The sequence below is a fragment of the Anolis carolinensis genome, chromosome 2 (genome assembly GCF_035594765.1).
Source record: "Anolis carolinensis isolate JA03-04 chromosome 2, rAnoCar3.1.pri, whole genome shotgun sequence".
Classification (NCBI taxonomy): domain Eukaryota; kingdom Metazoa; phylum Chordata; class Lepidosauria; order Squamata; family Dactyloidae; genus Anolis; species Anolis carolinensis.
The window spans coordinates 106,679,186-106,696,689 of NC_085842.1; the positions used below are offsets into that span (position 1 = coordinate 106,679,186).

The 17,504-nt window shown below is 39.4% G+C and overlaps 1 protein-coding gene across 1 annotated transcript; it reads left to right on the forward strand.

Moving 5' to 3' along the window:
- The first annotated feature begins 10,312 nt into the window (after positions 1-10,312).
- On the forward strand, positions 10,313-12,498 carry LOC134296169 (uncharacterized). Its single transcript, XM_062970366.1, has one exon. The coding sequence runs from the start codon at positions 10,492-10,494 to the stop codon at positions 12,055-12,057; it is 1,566 nt and encodes a 521-aa protein (XP_062826436.1). The 5' UTR covers positions 10,313-10,491; the 3' UTR covers positions 12,058-12,498.
- The last annotated feature ends 5,006 nt before the right edge of the window (positions 12,499-17,504 follow it).

Sequence of the window (17,504 nt, forward strand, 5' to 3'; positions counted from 1 at the left end):
TTGTGCTATGCTAATAATATAATATATTGTATGTACATACAACTTGTAAGCCGTTCTGAGTCCCCTTTGGGGTGAGAGAGAGTGGAGTATAAATTTAGCAAATAAATAAATAAATAAATGATTGTTGTTGGGGTTTTTTGTACTACAAATAAGACATGTGCAGTGTGCATAGGAATTTGTTCATTTTTTTTTTCAAATGATAATTCGTCTCCTCAACAATCTGAGGGACCATGAACCGGCCCTCCACTTTAAAAGTTTGAGGACCCCTGGTCTTAGGCATTCTCTTCATGATACCTAATGGTAGAGACATTCCTGCTTGCTTATGCATGGATAAGCATGCATCACAGTTTTAATAAATAAACCTTTAGCATATCTTATTGCACTGAACAAAATCAGTGCCCATCCATAAGCCTGTTCTTAAAAAAAAAAAAAAGAATAACTTTCCTGCATTCTTAGTGGGGGCAGAAAGTGCCTCGATCCATATTTCTTGTTAATTATAATTGCCCTTTATTCTCGATGATCTCTATAGCCAGCATCAACCTCTCTTGTATATGTTGATGATGAGTATCAGGCCCCATCTACACTGCCATATAATGCAGTTTGAAACTGATTAAATGATCAGTGTAGAGTCATACAATATAGTTCAATGCAATTAAACAGCACTATTTGGCAATGTAGATGGGGCTTCACATAACCTAAACAAACCAGTCGTTCCAGACAGTATACTATTTTTCCTTTCCCCATGCAACTCGTCAATGGGTAGAACTGCCTCCTATGGTAAGGCAAACTCATGGAGAGTTGTCTCCAGGAGTACATTATAGAAATATGCACAACTCCCCCAAACTGCTCTGTTTTTGGTTCTGTTTACCCCCCCCCCATAAGATTCGGTCCATTGGCACCAATTGGGAAATTTTAGAAGCTTGTTTCTCTGTCATTTTCTGGACTATCAGGATGAAACTTGCCTCACTTGTAGGTCACGTGTACGACAGCAAGCCTGCCAAGTTTCAGAACAATTTGCAAATCCACTGATTTTTGGGAATTTAAAAAATATTTTACCATAACTTTAAAAAATAACCACAAGAGGGGGTTCTGGGAATCGAAGTTCCAACCCACGCGTGCCACAAGAGAGGGGAGGAGAATGGACACAGTAAACCAGGTTGACTCTAATTGGCTGAAAAAGAATTGTGAGATACACACAGAGAGAAAAACCTCAACTTCCATCATGCCCCGGGAGGGAACACAGAGGCTTCTTTAATGCCTACACCATACACAGTGCTGCTGGGAAAACATGTTCTCGGTGGGACCCTCTCTGGAGGAGAGGCCTTGGGATGCCTTTCCCACCTCTCTCTCTCTCTTTCTGACCTGATTTGCCTCAAGCAGGCACTTCACCACAGGGGGAGGCCTTCGGAAGGGATGGAGGAGGTTGCCAGGAAAGAAATAAGAGAAATAGTCACCACCACCGCCAGGCGTCTGCTCTTGCCTGATTTATGAGGCCACCTACACACTGTGGCCTCCACCTCAGTCCCCTCACCTATATTAGCCAAAAGATCTAGCTGCTTGTGATCCATTCTGGTTAAGGCTTCAACTGGGTCCTGCCTGGTGTATTTTTGGTGATCTGGCTGCCAGATTGCCATTTTTTTTTCCAAATTCCAAATCACCAAATGGAATTCTCCACACACCTAATTCATTAGTATTCAGTACTTTTTAGGTGCTGAGAGTTAATCCCAAATCTCAATTTGGGAATATCAGCACTGAGACAGAGATTTTTCTTTGGCTTGTGAACAAATACTGGATTTAAACTCTACCATAAACAATTAGTTCCTCCAAGGGAGAAATCAATGGCTAACCAAGGAAGAATAGCTTGAATTATTTCCTTTATCATGGAATTCCCATAATTTTCTGTTGCTGGTAATATTACAGAAATCAACGGCATTTGGCTTCTGTTTTCTTCAGTGTACTTTCTATTTATTTCATGTGTTGAACTCCTCTAACATTCTGATCTGCAAGCCCTGAAGTACATGTGAGTGTGGTTGTAGATATGTATTTATGAATTAAGGGTGATTCCTTTACCCATAATTCCAAATCAAAGATTAATTTAGCTGGTCCACTTAACTATCAAAAATTGACTTAACTGGTCCTTCTTAATGCTTGGTGTGCATCAATCTCACTGTATATTGGTCTCATTGTATGATGGACACTTGACTGGCTCTGCTACAGAGCAGCAGCCATTTCTGGACATTGACATTTTAACATTGCCCAATTCTAATTCCTATAAGTCAATTTATAAAGATGCAACTTTCATGCAGGATTCCAGCTATCAGCATTGGGGTTTGAGTAGGGATTATATTTATTACAGCAAAATATACTTCAGCTTTATGCATCATAATGCAATGATAATTTCTTTAGAAGAGTTAGAAAGATTATTTAATTACACACTCCCTTTGGAAGTATATTGTATAATCGATACAGATTTACTTTCCATAAAGTATATTTAATTAAGTTTCAGTATATTTCAGATACACTATTAAGATTCTGGCAAAAAAAGTTTCCAGTATGATGTTGTTGTTGTTGTTATATGCCTTCAGGTCATCTTTAACTTTTGGAGATCGTAAGATAAATCTGTTATGGGGCTTCACTGGGCAAGATTTATCTAGATTAGATCTTCTTCTGAGACTGAGGAGTGTGACTTTCCCAATGTCACCCAATGGATTTCCATGATGGAGCAGGAAATGAAACCCAGGTCTCCTAGTGCTCTACTTAAGCAACCATACCACAGTGGCTATTATTCCTAATACAGTGACACCTTGACTTAAGGGTGTAATTTGTTCCGTGACCTAGATCTTAACGCAAACACTCTTATATCAAATCAAATTTCCCATTGAAATGCTATTAATCCTTTCCGGCCCCCCGAACCCTCCCCTCCCATTTTTGTTAAGGTAAATGTAAAAGTTTCCTCTTGACATTAAGTCTAGTTGTATCTGACTCGGGTTAGTGCTCATCTCTGAAGAGCCGGCATTGTCCATAGACGCCTCCAAGGTCATGTGGCCTGCATGACTGCATGGAGTGCCATTTTTGTCACGTGTTTTTAAATATTTAATTTATAAACAAGAAATAATGTATAAATGCACATTCACATGGAACAATAAAAAAGATCAACTTTTAAATGGTAGAAGCATAAAGTTGTGACAAGGAAGCACATTTGAGGCAACAAAATGTGTGCTGGCCAATGTAACGGCAAGGCAAAACCTGCACATTCATATGGGGGAAAAGAAGAAAGATCAACTTTAAAATGATAGAAGCACAAAGTTGTGGAAAGGAAACACAAAGTGAAGATACAGAAGCATCATTTTATTCATACTGTACTCATTTTAGCTTTTCCCCCTCTCTTGCTTTCTCTCCTCCTCTCTCTTAATGAAGCCAAACATACCAGGAATAAAAACCACACAACATCAACTAACCCAAAATTCCTCAAAGTGGACAAGAGCAAAGCAAACAGTGATTTCCCAAAATGGACAAGAGCATGAGGTAGAGAGGCAAAGAGACACAGAGGCTGCTCCATTGACGCCCTGAACCCCTGTACTCTGGTGTTAGCACAACCTGTGGCACTAGCTCAAGCATGGCCAAACCTTGGCCCTCCAGGTGTTTTGGACTTCAACTCCCACAATTCCCAATGACCTACTGGCTGTTAGGAATTGTGGGAGCTGAAGTCCCAAACACCTGGAGATCCGAAGTTTGGCCATGCCTGAGCTAGCTCTTCACTCAAAACACTGCACGTATGTCAAAGTGAAACCTAGACCAAGCGATGGCTCTTAACTCAAAACACTCTTAAGTTGGGATGCCCTCAAATCGAAGTTCCACTGTATAACAGATAACATGTGATGCTCATTTATACAACACAGGCAACTGCCTCATTTACTAGAATGGGGTCAGGCATCAGCCCACTGAGGTAGATGTAAAAAAATTATCCTATATAGTCCACCTAAGACTTCAAGATCAACTAGAAAGCCCCACTTCATAATTGGCTACCTCTGTAGCCCCTACCAATGCAAAAGGCTGTTTTCATTTTTAGGGGAATCCCACCATTTGCAAACACAAGGAAATAAGAAATTATTTCCTTGCAAATAGCAAGGAATCCTTGTTATCAACTCTCAGATCTGAAAACCATGCATAACTGAGTAAACAATGCAATAATAAGAGTGTACTTCTAATATAACTCTTGAAGAATTGGCCAAAGCATGCCTCACTTGCCAACTGTGCTGCATCCATGTATTCACTGTGTAATAACCAAGGCATTCGTTTTTTGTTATTCTTGGGTGTGCAAAGTCTGAACAAACTCCCACCATTGCAAGCCAAGTTCAAAACTGCCTCTGCATAAAACCAACAGACTTTATCTTCCACATAAATCCTGTCAAGGAGTAGAAGGATTTTAAGGCACATCAACTTAAAGAAGTTTTTGAATGTGCTCAGGAAAAAGAACTGTGCTTCTGCAATCTATAACAGAGAACATTCACTCAACAATAAGGAATATGATGCATTGAGCTGGAAAAAGTGCTGCAGTGTAGAATATTGGCTTGTTTGTGATTTTTTAAAAGCAGGGTTATACATTTTATTGGCAATTTACCACCATTGCTAGTACTTTTTATGTTAAGAAAGCCAAAAAATTAAAATTATTCATTGCTAGGTAATTGTCAATGCAAGAACAGTAAGATCTAACAATATAACATATTTAAAGAATTTTCCAAGGGGCTGTTTCACTGAATGTTGTGAAATAAGACTATCAATAGCTGCATAAAAAGGTACACAGAAAGTGATAGATGCTGTTTTGGTCAATAAATTGGGGAAAGATTCCAAAATGCAGAATTGGGGTGAGTGAGGGATCTCTCTGTGGCTGAGTATTTTCAGATTCTTCCCCTTCTTTCTTCACATTGGGTTGGAAGATTTAGTATTTTCTGACTGCACCAATATTTGCACAATTTATTGTATTTTTGCATATATTGTACAATTCTTAATTTATGTCTCACTGATCAAAGTATTATTGCAGCATATCCATCTTCCAGTATTATCTGTTCTCATCTTCAAATAAGCTCACTGCTTTGCATGTGCTTTGTCTCCCAATAATGTATTGTGATGCTCTAAATGTGTGAATGCTTGAGGTGAGGTACTCATTTTCTGTGCCTATTCCTGAATTAAATCCATGAAGTGCTGCAGAGTTTTGTTAGATTAGTCTTGGGACAAACATACGCCTTTTGATACAAGTCTTGATCCCAATGCAATTCCTTTCCATGCCTAATTTAAAGCAATACATTTAGCATGCCCCTCTCCCTTTTTTGGTTAGAAGAAAATAGCGAGTGAGCTTTTTAAAGGTTGTCCAAAAATTTCATCAGAATAGTTGTTAAACCAAAGCATGGATGAATGGGTAGTGGGGAGGGATAAGTTGACTAGAAGTTGTGGGGAATGTGTACCTGCATGCCAAATACACATTGACTATTCGACGAAGACTTCAAGAGACCAAGATATGTCCACTGAGAGAAAGAGACTCAAGTTGAAAAAAGCAGATTACAATGAAAGGAAGAGAAAATGGAACATGAAGTGAAGCTTCTGAGCAGCATCTTGGGGTTCGCAAGGCAAAGTAAATTCTTGGTATTTTGAGGAAAAAAGTTCACCTTTGCCAAACTTCTCAGATTTGACCAAATGACGCATCTTTATTACAATGCATCCTTCACTTCTATCCTTGCCTCTAAATAACTGAGCTGCTCTTTTGAGTGCACCTACTACAATTTCCTTGGAAGCATAGGAGCCTGTGCCAGGCTATTACCACTTTAATGATCCTGTTCAAGCAGCTTTGGATGGCTGGACCTTATCTCACTGTCTCACCTCAGAGATTTAAATAGGCTTGTATATCAAAGCTAAGTCTTTATCTTCTATTTCTATCACTCTTCTAAATCACAAAGGTACCCAGGGTTTCTCTAAAGCAGCTATATGGCTCACTGGCATTGAACAGTACCTGCTGCTATCAAAAATCATCCTTGAATATGCATGTTTAACTAGCAAATTTGTTCAAATCTCATGTTCCAGTTGCTAAGCAGTATTTTAACACATCTCAGAGGGTATCTCTTCATTGCTGGTAATAGCTTTCCAAATTGAAAGAGTTTGTATGCATGAATTTTATAACATTCATTCTTACGTCTTAGACTCATAGAATCATAGTTAGAAAAGTCCACGTGGACTACCTAGTCCAATCCTGTGCCATGCAGGAAAAGCATATTCAAAGTACCCCTGACAAATAACCTGTGTTTAAAAGCCTCCAAAGAAAGAGCCTCCATTACATCCGGAGGCAAAGAGTTCCACTGTTAAACAGCTCCTACAGTCAGGAAATTCTTCCTAATATTCAGGTGGAATCTCCTTTCCTGTAATTTGAACCCATTGCTCTGAGTCCTAGTTTCCAGGGCAACAGAAAACAATCTGCTCGCTCTTCTTTATGACATCTTTCACATATTTATACATGGCTATCATGTCTCCTCTCAACGTTCTCTTGTGCAGACTAAACATACCCAGCTCTATAAGACGCTCCTCATAGGCATGATCTCCAGACCTTTGATCATTTTAGTTGCCCTCCTCTGGACACCTTGCAGCTTGTCAATATCTCTTTTAAATTGTGGTGCCCAGAATTGGACACAATATTCCAGATGAGGTCTGAACAGAGGGGTACCATTACTTCCCTTGATCTAGATACTATACTCCTTCTGATGCAACCTAAAATCCCATTGGCCCTTTTAGCTGCAATATCACATTGTTTTCTCATATTCAGTTTGTTGTCCACAAAGATTACAAGATCTTTTTCACATGTACTGTTGTTGAACCAGGCATCACCCATTTTGTATCTTTATTTATTTACCATGTTTGTCTGGCACTACTTGTTTTTGATAAATCCATGTTGACTTTTAGTGATCACAGTATTTCTTTCTAAGTGATTGCAGACTGCCTCCTTAATGATCTGCTCCAGAATCTTCCTTGGTATTGATGTCAGGCTGACTGGATGGTAATTGTTTAGGCCCTCCCCTTTTCCTTCTTGAAGATAGGAACATTTGCCCTCCTCATCAGCTGCCCTTCTCATGTTCTCAAAGATTATTGCCAGTTGTTCTGAAATCACTTCTGCTAATTCCTTCAATGCTCTTGGATGTAGTTCATCTGGACCTGGAGACTTGAATTTGTTTAGAGTGGCCAGGTATTCCTTGTTGTCTGTATTTTGTATTCAATCTTTTTTGGTCAGCTAGACAGGACAACCAAATATTCTACTTGAATACATGAGTCATTTATAGATCCACCCCAATACTTGTACACAGAATGTTAGATGGTACAATTGAATAAATAAGTGAAACAGTGAATACACCCTGCTTTTAATCTGAAGTTCAAAGGAGCTATCCTTCAAATAAGTTTAGGATCTTGTATAATCGTTCAAAGTTTAGATTAAACATCAGAGCAAATTGACCACTTTAGTGATATGCTAACTACCAGCCATAACAGGATTCCACCTTCTTTGCACCTTCACATTTCTTGTGTTCACATCATTTTGTTGCTGAATATGATTTTTATTTTTAAAATAAGCATGCATCTGTGAGTCTAAAAGATATTATTATCAGTATGAATCTATACTGGTTTTCAGGCCATTAGGTATCTACAGTAGTGGTTCCCAACCTTTGGTCCTCCAGGTGTTTTGAACTTCAGCTCCCACAGTTCCCAACAGCTGGTAAGATGGCTGGGATTTCTGGGAGCTGAAGTCCAAAACAAATGGTGGACCAAAGATTGGGAACCACAGGTTTGAACAGGTTTGTTCATGTCTTGGACTAAGCATAGAATGTCTGCTGTGGGGTTTTATTGTGTTTCTGGGAAGTCTAGAACAGTTGGCCTGCAGAAGGATCTATGTAATAATAAACTTGCATCTTTCAAGCATCTGAGGAGATTACATTTTTACTTTCTAGAATTCTAGGCCCCTAAACACAATGATCAGTTACTATAATCTATAAAGGATAGTAACCAGGGGACTTCTCTGTGATTGCTATATGAAGACATACAAGTAGTGTGATATTCAACCTCTTCTCTACTCCGAACTACAGGCAATACACTATTTCAATATAATAATAAGAAGAAGAATAAGGAGAAGGAGAAGGAAAAGGAGAAGAATAACTTTATTTTTATCCCACCCTATCTTCCTCATATTACAAGGCAAACATATTTTATATTACTTGAAATAAAGGATAGATCTGATTGGCATGTATCTGGAAGAAGTTCAAAAGATACTTGACAAAAAGGAGACAAGACACTCCAACATTTGCTCTTCTATGGTGGCAGGAGTTACAGGATGGCTTTACAATTCTTTCTTTGCAAAAGGATTTTCCTACCATTGTACTCTTTCAAAAGGCAGTTATTGTGATTGGCTTATTTACAGCCCTACAGATTTTTCATTGACTATCTACTTCAGGGCTTTTAATTAAAGGATTTTCATTGGAATTGTACAAAACTCAAGGGAGAACATTTGCTCTAATGCCTATTTAAATGACCCAAAGTGATGGATTTCCATTGAAAATCTATCTAACCTATTGACCTGCAAGTCGACTAGAGGAATTTGCAGTGTCATTCCATTACTATTGTCAATTCCTCTTTAATGTCTCTCTGCATCTAGGCTGTATTTCACCACACTGGAAACAGAGTTTGATCAAACTCTCGCTGCATCATGTGAAATATATATAGTATTCGTGCAAATAATGGCCTCTGCTATTTGTTTCCTGCCTAAAAATGGGTTTCCTATCACTCAGGAAACCTGATTGGGAAAAAAAATACATTGATGAATGCTTTTTATTATTCACCTATCCCCCAAAACTTCAGAAAATCATTTTGCACACAAATAAATATGTATGGAAGTGGGTAATGCTTTGCATGGGAATTGTGGCTCTTGAGAAAAACAAAACAAAAACAAAACCCCAATTTCCAGATAGCTATGTGCTTTTGTGCAAGATTTCTAATAACTATACACGATGGTTGCTCTGCAAAAATTGTGGGCAAGATTTTTGTTGTAAATATATGTGTTTATGCACAAAACTTCCCAATTCCCATGCAAAAACAAAGCCTATTACTTCACAGAATAATGTCCCAAATGCTTCAGAAATGTGGCTATTGAATGAGAAAACTATGGAAATTATTCAGACAGAATCTACTTTAATTCTTCCTAAAGTCAACGAATAAAGTGCAAAGCAGGTTTCAAGGTACAGAAAACAAAAATAATGTCCATAGAAGGTCCACATAACTTTAAAGCAGAGGATGAAGACATAGAAATAGTTCAAAATTTTCCATACATTAGCTCAGTCAATAATTGGAATAGAGACTGTACTCCAGAAATCAGACTCTGACTTGAATAGACATCTTTGAAGGAAATAGATAAGACCCTGAGGTGTAAAGCTTTATCATTTAATTCTAAAGTTAGCATTTTTGTTCTATCATATTTCCAATTTTGGAGGATAGGTGTGAAAACTAGACAGTGAAGAAAGCTGATAGAAAGAAAATATTCATTTGAAATGTGGTGTTAGAGGAGAGTTCCAAGAATACCAGAGACTTCTAGAAAGGTGACCTTTTTTGCACAATTTATTTCAGACAAGAATAAATTCCAAATAAACATATGACATTTTTAACCTGTCCCATAAACTTCATTGTGTTTGAAATAAATAAAATTGAATCATTAGAAAATGTGTCCATCATGTTTAGGGCTATTACTACTCATATCTGTGGTTCTAGAATGTTCCTAATTAGTGATACTACTGGCTCTAAAGCAAAAGCAGATGGGGAATAGATGTATGCATTGATATTTGCATATAATTACTTAATTAAAGAAAATCCACAATTTTCTTTTTTAAAAAAACAACAACAGTCAAATATGCCTTTCTCACAACATCACAAATTATTAGTGTTTCTATTCACATCAATATTATTTTAGACTGTATGTATTATATTAAGAACTCTTCTAATAGCATCTGAAATATGTTTTTGTGTGTGTGTGTGTGTGTGTGTGGAAAGTTAACTTGATTAGTCAACATATATTGGACAAAAACTTTATTAGGGCTGTTGAAAGTTTAGCATATTGATTAAGTAATTATCTGGGGCAGACTAAATATGATCCCTGGGGAAGGCAATGGCAAACCACCCCAGTATTCTTGCCATGAAAACTAAGTGGATCAGTACAATCAGAGAAATGTTGGTATACCATTGGAAGTTAGGACTCCCAGGTCAGAAGATGGTCAAAATGCTACTGGGGAGGAGCAGAGGACTAGTCCAAGTAGCCCCAGATGTGATGACGCAGTTAGCTCAAAGCCGAAAGGAAGGCTAATGGCTGATGGTGCTGGAGGTGAAGGACGAATCTGATGTTCTAGAGATCAACACACTATAGGAACCTGGAATGTAAGATCTATAAGCCAGGGCAAACTAGACATAGTTATTGGTGAGATGTCAAGATTAGAGATAGACATTCTGGGAGTCAGTGAACTGAAATGGACTGGAATGGGCCACTTCACAAAAGATGACCACCAAATCTACTACTGCGGACAAGAGGAACACCGAAGAAATGTAGTAGTCTTCATAGTTAATAATAAAGTTGTGAAAGCAGTGATTGGATTCAACCCAAAAAATGATAGAATGATCTCAATTCGAGTTCAAGGCAAGCCGTTTAACATCACAGTGATCCAAATATACGCCCCAACCACAGCTGCTGAAGAAGTAGAATTAGATCAGTTCTATGAGGATCTGCAGCACCTACTGGATAACACACCAAAAAGAGACATTATTCTCATTACAGGAGATTGGAATGCTAAGGTGGGCAGTCAAATGACAACCGGGATCACAGGCAGGCATGGCCTGGGACAACCAAACGAAGCAGGATGTAGGCTGATAGAATTTTGCCAGGAAAACTCAATGTGCATAACAAACACTCTCTTCCAACAACCTAAAAGACAGCTTTACACATGGATTTCACCAGCTGGTCAACACCGAAATCAGATTGACTACATCCTTTGCAGCCAAAGGTGGCAGACAACCATCCAGTTGGTGAAAACAAGACCTGGAGCTTACTGTAGCTCAGACCACGAACTTCTTATTGCAAAATTTAGAATCAGACTAAAGAGAATGGGGGAAATACACAGACCAATTAGATATGATCTCACAAATATTCCTAATGAATATGCAGTGGAAGTGAAGAATAGATTTCAGGGGCTAGATTTAATAAATAGAGTCCCAGAAGAACTATGGACAGAAATTCACAACATTGTTCAGGAGGCAGCAACAAAGTACGTCCCAAAGAAAAAGAAAACCAAGAAGGCAAAATGGTTGTCTGCTGAGACACTGGAAGAAGCCCAAGAAAGAAGGAAGGCGAAAGGAAACGGCGATAGGGGGAGATACGCCCAATTAAATGCACAATTCCAGAGGTTAGCTAGGAGAGACAAGGAACTATTTTTAAACAAGCAATGCATGGAAGTGGAAGAAGACAATAGAATAGGAAGGAAAAGAGACCTCTTCCAGAAAATCAGAAACATGGGAGGCAAATTTCAGGCAAAAATGGGCATGATCAAAAACAAAGATGGCAAGGACCTAACAGAAGCTGAAGAAATCAAGAAAAGGTGGCGAGAATATACAGAAGATCTGTACAGGAAGGATAATAATATAGAGGATAGCTTTGACGGTGTGGTGAGTGAATTAGAACCAGACATCCTGAGGAGTGAGGTTGAATGGGCCTTAAAAAGTACTGCTAACAACAAGGCAGCAGGAGACAATGGGATCCCAGCTGAACTGTTTAAAATCTTGAAAGATGATGCTGTCAAGGTGATGCATGCCATATGCCAGCAAATATGGAAAACACAAGAATGGCCATCAGATTGGAAAAAATCAATTTACATCCCCATACCAAAAAAGGGAAATGCTAAAAAATGTTCAAGCTTCCGTACAGTGGCACTTATTTCCCATGCCAGTAATATAATGCTCAATATCCTGCAAGGCAGACTCCAGCAATACATGGAATGAGAGTTGCCAGATGTCCAAGCTGGGTTCAGAAAAGGCAGAGGAACGAGAGACCAAATTGCCAATATCCACTGGATAATGGAGGAAGCCAGGGAGTTCCAGAAAAACATCTACTTCTGCTTTATTGACTATTCTAAAGCCTTCGACTGTGTGGATCATAATAAACTATGGCATGTGCTTCGTGGTATGGGGATACTAAGTCACCTTGTCTGTCTCCTGAGAAATCTGTATAAAGACCAAGTAGCCACAGTAAGAACAGACCACGGAACAACAGACTGGTTCAAGATTGGGAAAGGAGTATGGCAGGGCTGTATACTATCGCCCTACCTATTCAACTTGTACGCAGAACACATCATGTGACGTGCGGGGCTTGACGAATCCAAGACTGGAGTTAAAACTTCTGGAAGAAACATTAACAACCTTAGGTATGCAGATGATACCACTCTGATAGCAGAAAGTGAGGAAGAGCTGAGGAGCCTTATCACCAAGGTGAAAGAAGAAAGTACAAAAGCCAGGCTGCAGTTAAACATCAAGAAAACCAAGATCATGGCAGCCAGACCGATTGACAACTGGCAAATAGAGGGAGAAAATGTGGAGGCAGTGACAAACTTTATATTTCTAGGCACGAAGATCACTGCAGATGCAGACTGCAGCCAGGAAATCAGAAGATATTTACTTCTTAGGAGGAGAGCAATGGTCAACCTTGACAAAATAGTGAAGAGCAGAGACATCACACTGGCCACGAAGGTCCGCATAGTCAAAGCAATGGTATTCCCTGTAGTCACCTATGGATACGAGAGCTGGACCATAAGAAAGGCTGAGCGAAGGAAGATAGACGCTTTTGAACTCTGGTGCTGGAGGAAAATCCTGAGAGTGCCTTGGACCACAAGAAGATCCAACCAGTCCATCCTTCAGGAAATAATGCCCGACTGCTCACTGGAGGGAAGGATATTAGAGGCAAAGTTGAAGTATTTTGTCCACATCATGAGAAGACAGGAAAGCTTGGAAAAGATCATGATGCTGGGGAAAATGGAAGGAAAAAGGAAGAGAGGCCGACCAAGGGCGAGATGGATGGACGATATCCTTGAAGTGACTGACTCGTCCTTGAAGGAACTGGGGGTGGCAACGGCCGACAGGGAGCTCTGGCGTGGACTGGTCCATGAGGTCACAAAGAGTCGAAAACGACTGAACGAGTGAGACGACGACGACGACGAATTATCTGGGGCAATAAGATACTATATCTGAACTATTCTGTTGGGGTTTCAATACAGCTATAATCCTTAAAAATTGCCATGATTTGTGGAAAACTCTTCCTTCTAAGACGGTAGTAAAGGAATGTTAAATATAGATGGAGAATAAATCTCAGCAAAATACCTTGTAAAGTTATGAGGGGTAGCTATTGATTCCTTGAAACTTCCCTTGTCTTCTTTTTAAAAATAGCTGTCAAAATTTTCACATCAGAGAATGTGGCTCTTTACCAGCTATCAAAGACACATTTCCTTGGTTTTGATGGCCCCCCAAAATCCACTTTCAAGCCTTAGTCAGCATAAAAGCGTGTGATATACATTCCTGTTTCTATAAGACAGGATATAAATTTGTTGGTAGGATTAATGTCTACACGTAGGGGTCTAGATTGATTAGTCTCATGCCCTGGCTGGGAACCAAATTCCACACTTGTTGTCCCCTGCATACACTTGTTGAATCCTAGTGAAACTTTTACATAACATGTTGCCCATTTAACACTTGTAGTATCAGGTGTGGACTGCTGTCTAGTTCTTCTTTCTTTTTTAATGAGGAGCACACATGATCTGTTATTCTCTTGGCAACAAGTACAGTTGAGTTGGGTAGAGCAAGGGAAATCTACCAGTTTCATTATTCTGTGGAATCTCGTATCAATGGGGTTTTCCAGAGAATTGTCCATCATAGGCATGCTTTCTGGTATAAAAAAGAAAAGTTATGCTGAATTTCAAGTCATGATGCCAGATACATGTCCCACAACTCTCAATTCAAACAAAGACTTTAGATTTTTTTTATTTCTATCAGTAGAGTGAATCAAACATTATTTAAATTGTTTTAAAATAATGTAACATTAACCTTTTTCTCACCTTATGATAAAATCGTAATATTTAAAATATCTTCTAAGTTTTCTATCACAAAAGTATCTCTTGACTGCCAAGGTCTGTATTATTTCATAGCCAGAAAGATGTTAAGAGATAAGCTCTCAGTTTTGAAATGCCTTTTAATTGGGCAATCAGTGCAAGTGCTGTCTTGTCTTAAGACATCCTTGTTAGCCTATATCCAGATATACACAACATTCTTCAGTTGCTTTCTTCCAGAATTTTGTCTCATATTTCATATTGAAGGACATATTATCCTCACAACTATGGGATACACAACTACAAAACTCCATCATGATGCTTGTGAATTCAAGTCTTCTGGAACTAGAGTCTTTGTTCAGTAGAGGTGACCAATCTTAGTGCCTCAAACCATTTTTCTTTACTTCTGGCACTTCAAAACATACAAAATATACACTCACATTCCCATATAACTGACAAAAGCCCAAACAGAAAATTTGACTATAAAGACCTTCAGCCTGTTGTTTATTCATTCAGTCACTTCTGAATCTTCGTGGACCAGCCCATGCCAGAGCTTCCTGTTGGCCATGGCCGCCCCCAGTTCCTTCAAGGTTAAGCCAGTCACTTCAAGGATATCATCCATCAATCTTGCCCTTGGTCAGCCCCTCTTCCTTTTTCCTTCCATTTTCCCCAGCATCATGATCTTTTCCAAGCTTTCCTGTCTTCTCATTAGGTTGCCAAAGTACTTCATCTTTGCCCCTAATATCCTTCCCTCCAGTGAGCAGCCAGGCATTATTTCCTGGAGTATGGACTGGTTGGATCTTCTTGCGGACCAAGGCACTCTCAGAATTTTCCTCCAACATCACAGTTCAAAAGCGTCTATCTTCCTTCGCTCAGCCTTCCTTATGGTCCAGCTCTCGCATCCATAGGTGACTACAGGGAATACCATTGCTTTGACTATGCGGACCTTCGTTGCCAGTGTGATGCCTCTAAGGTAAAGGTAAAGGTTTCCCCTGACGTTACGTCCAGTCATGTCTGACTCTGGGGGTTGGTGCTTGTCTCCATTTCTAAGCCGAAGAGCCGGCGTTGTCCGTGGACACCTCCAAGGTCATGTGGCCGGCATGACTGCATGGAGCGCCGTTACCTTCCTGCCAGAGTGGTACTTATTGATCTACTCACATTGGCATGTTTTCGAACTGCTAGGTTGGCAGAAGCTGGAGCTAACAGTGGGTGCTCAAGTTGCTCCCAGGATTTGAACCTGGGACCTTTCGGTCTGCAAGTTCAACAGCTCAGCGCTTTAACGCACTTTGCCACTGGGGCGAAGTGATGTCTCTACTCTTCACTATTTTATCGAGATTGGCCATTGCTCTTCTCCCAAGAAATACATGTCTTCTGATTTCCTGGCTGCAGTTTGCATCTGCAAAAGACCTTCAGCGTGATCTAGCATTTTTCCTTCTATGTTATTGTTGAGGTGATTCTTAATTGTTTGCTATTGTCCAAAATTGATCTAAATTATGAAAACATATTTCGAATCAGATTTTTAAAAGTGTCAGCTCCAAGATATTTGATAAAGTAGAAATTTTCAGCTTAGGCAGCTGTTCTCATTTGCACTGGCCACATACCCCTTTTATTTTCTTTAAAAGAACTACATGAAAAACTGAGAGAAACACATTTCAGAATCTGAATGCATTCCAGATTGTGTTTCTGTTCAAGGCATGATCATTGTGGTTAATTAATAATGAAACTGCAATTTGTACTGAAATACTGAAACTAAAACAAAATTCTAACTCAGCCTAAACTTTACACTTCCTTCTCATAATTATGTCTTGTTGCAATATTACAATTCCATAAAGCAGTTGCTATAAGTATTATTTATTCAGCTATAAGCCCAGCTATTTTACGCAGTGGACTTTCTGTTTAGTCCCTGTCTAAGATTACCATATATATTCATATATAAGTTGACCTCATTTGTTAATCAATAGCCAGTTTTGGGACCAAAATTATGGATTTTTCTATGACCTATGGATAAGTCAAGGGTCATTCCACAGAGAGGGGAAAACACCAATGTTGCTGCAAGTGAACAGACACTTCCATTTTATCACCCAGGAATTTAAAAAGGCCAGAAGTAGCACTATGGCAGAGAGAGTAGATGGGGTTGGTGCTTCTTTTAAAATCTTCCAGGATGGAGTAATCGCTCACCTTTCACTACTCTCCACAGAGAAAGGGAGGTTGCAGGGTTGTTGTGTGTTTTTCGGGCTGTATGGCCATGTTCCAGAAGTATTCTCTCCTGACGTTTCGCCCACATCAGAGGTTGTGAGGTATAAGGGAGGTTACTTTTAAAAAATAAGGGTGAAGATACAGTACTCACACTGATCCATAGATAAGTTAACACAGGTTTTGGGGGTTCATTTCGTGATTGCAACATCTAGACTTCTACATTAATAGGTAAAAATAAAGGTTTTCCCCTGACATTAAGTTTAGTCGTGTCCAACTCTGGGAGTTGGTGCTCATCTCCATTTCTAAGCTAAAGAGTCGACATTGTCCATAGACACCTTCAAGGTCATGTGGCCAGCATGACTACATGGGGCACATTAATAATTAGTAATTAATTAGTAACTAAATTAGTAATTTAGTTTTTGGCCTTTCACATGCTGAGCAGGTGATAGCTTTATTTGTGCCCATGATGTAGGGGCAGGGGTGAGGGGGAAAATGTCACAAAAATGGCACATACTTCAGTGAAAACTTGTAGCAGCAGCTACATTGTATACTCAACTGTAAGTCTAGAAAATACAATAAAAAATCAACCCAAAAACCCTGAGTCAACCTACCCATGGGTCAATATGACTATTATACCTTCACTCTCACCGAAAAAGGAACCATCCCCTTCTCTGAGTAAAGAAAAAGGCAAGGACAATTACCCAAGACAACCTAAAAGAAGCACTGCCCCTCTTCTACTACCAGCGTGTTGCTGTGTCTGTTTTTTAAAAAAAATGTCTGGGTGGGAAAATGACAGTAATGGGCAGAGACAGCTGGCCCCTGAGACAGTATTCATACTTCCCCTTCTCCATGGAATGACCTTTAAATTATCCATTGGTCACATGAAATCAATAGTTTTAGCCCCCAAATATGCACTCAACCTATGCATGAGGCCATATATACATGAGTATGCATGGCACTTATACCTACATCTTTGGTCCTGCAAGACCACAGACCTGGATAGGTGTGTCAGAATGTGGAAGTGAGGTTATCTTAGCATAAGCAATAGCATAGATTGCTACATTCTATCAATTGCCACCCACCATTGTACATCTGTGAGGACCTTATTTCCACTGTGCTTGCCATTGGTGGGGTGCCACAAATGAATACAGCTAACAC

Excerpts from the sequence above, each read along its gene's own strand:
- LOC134296169 (XM_062970366.1), top strand. The coding sequence starts at position 10,492 with ATGTCAAGATTAGAGATAGACATTCTGGGAGTCAGTGAACTGAAATGG.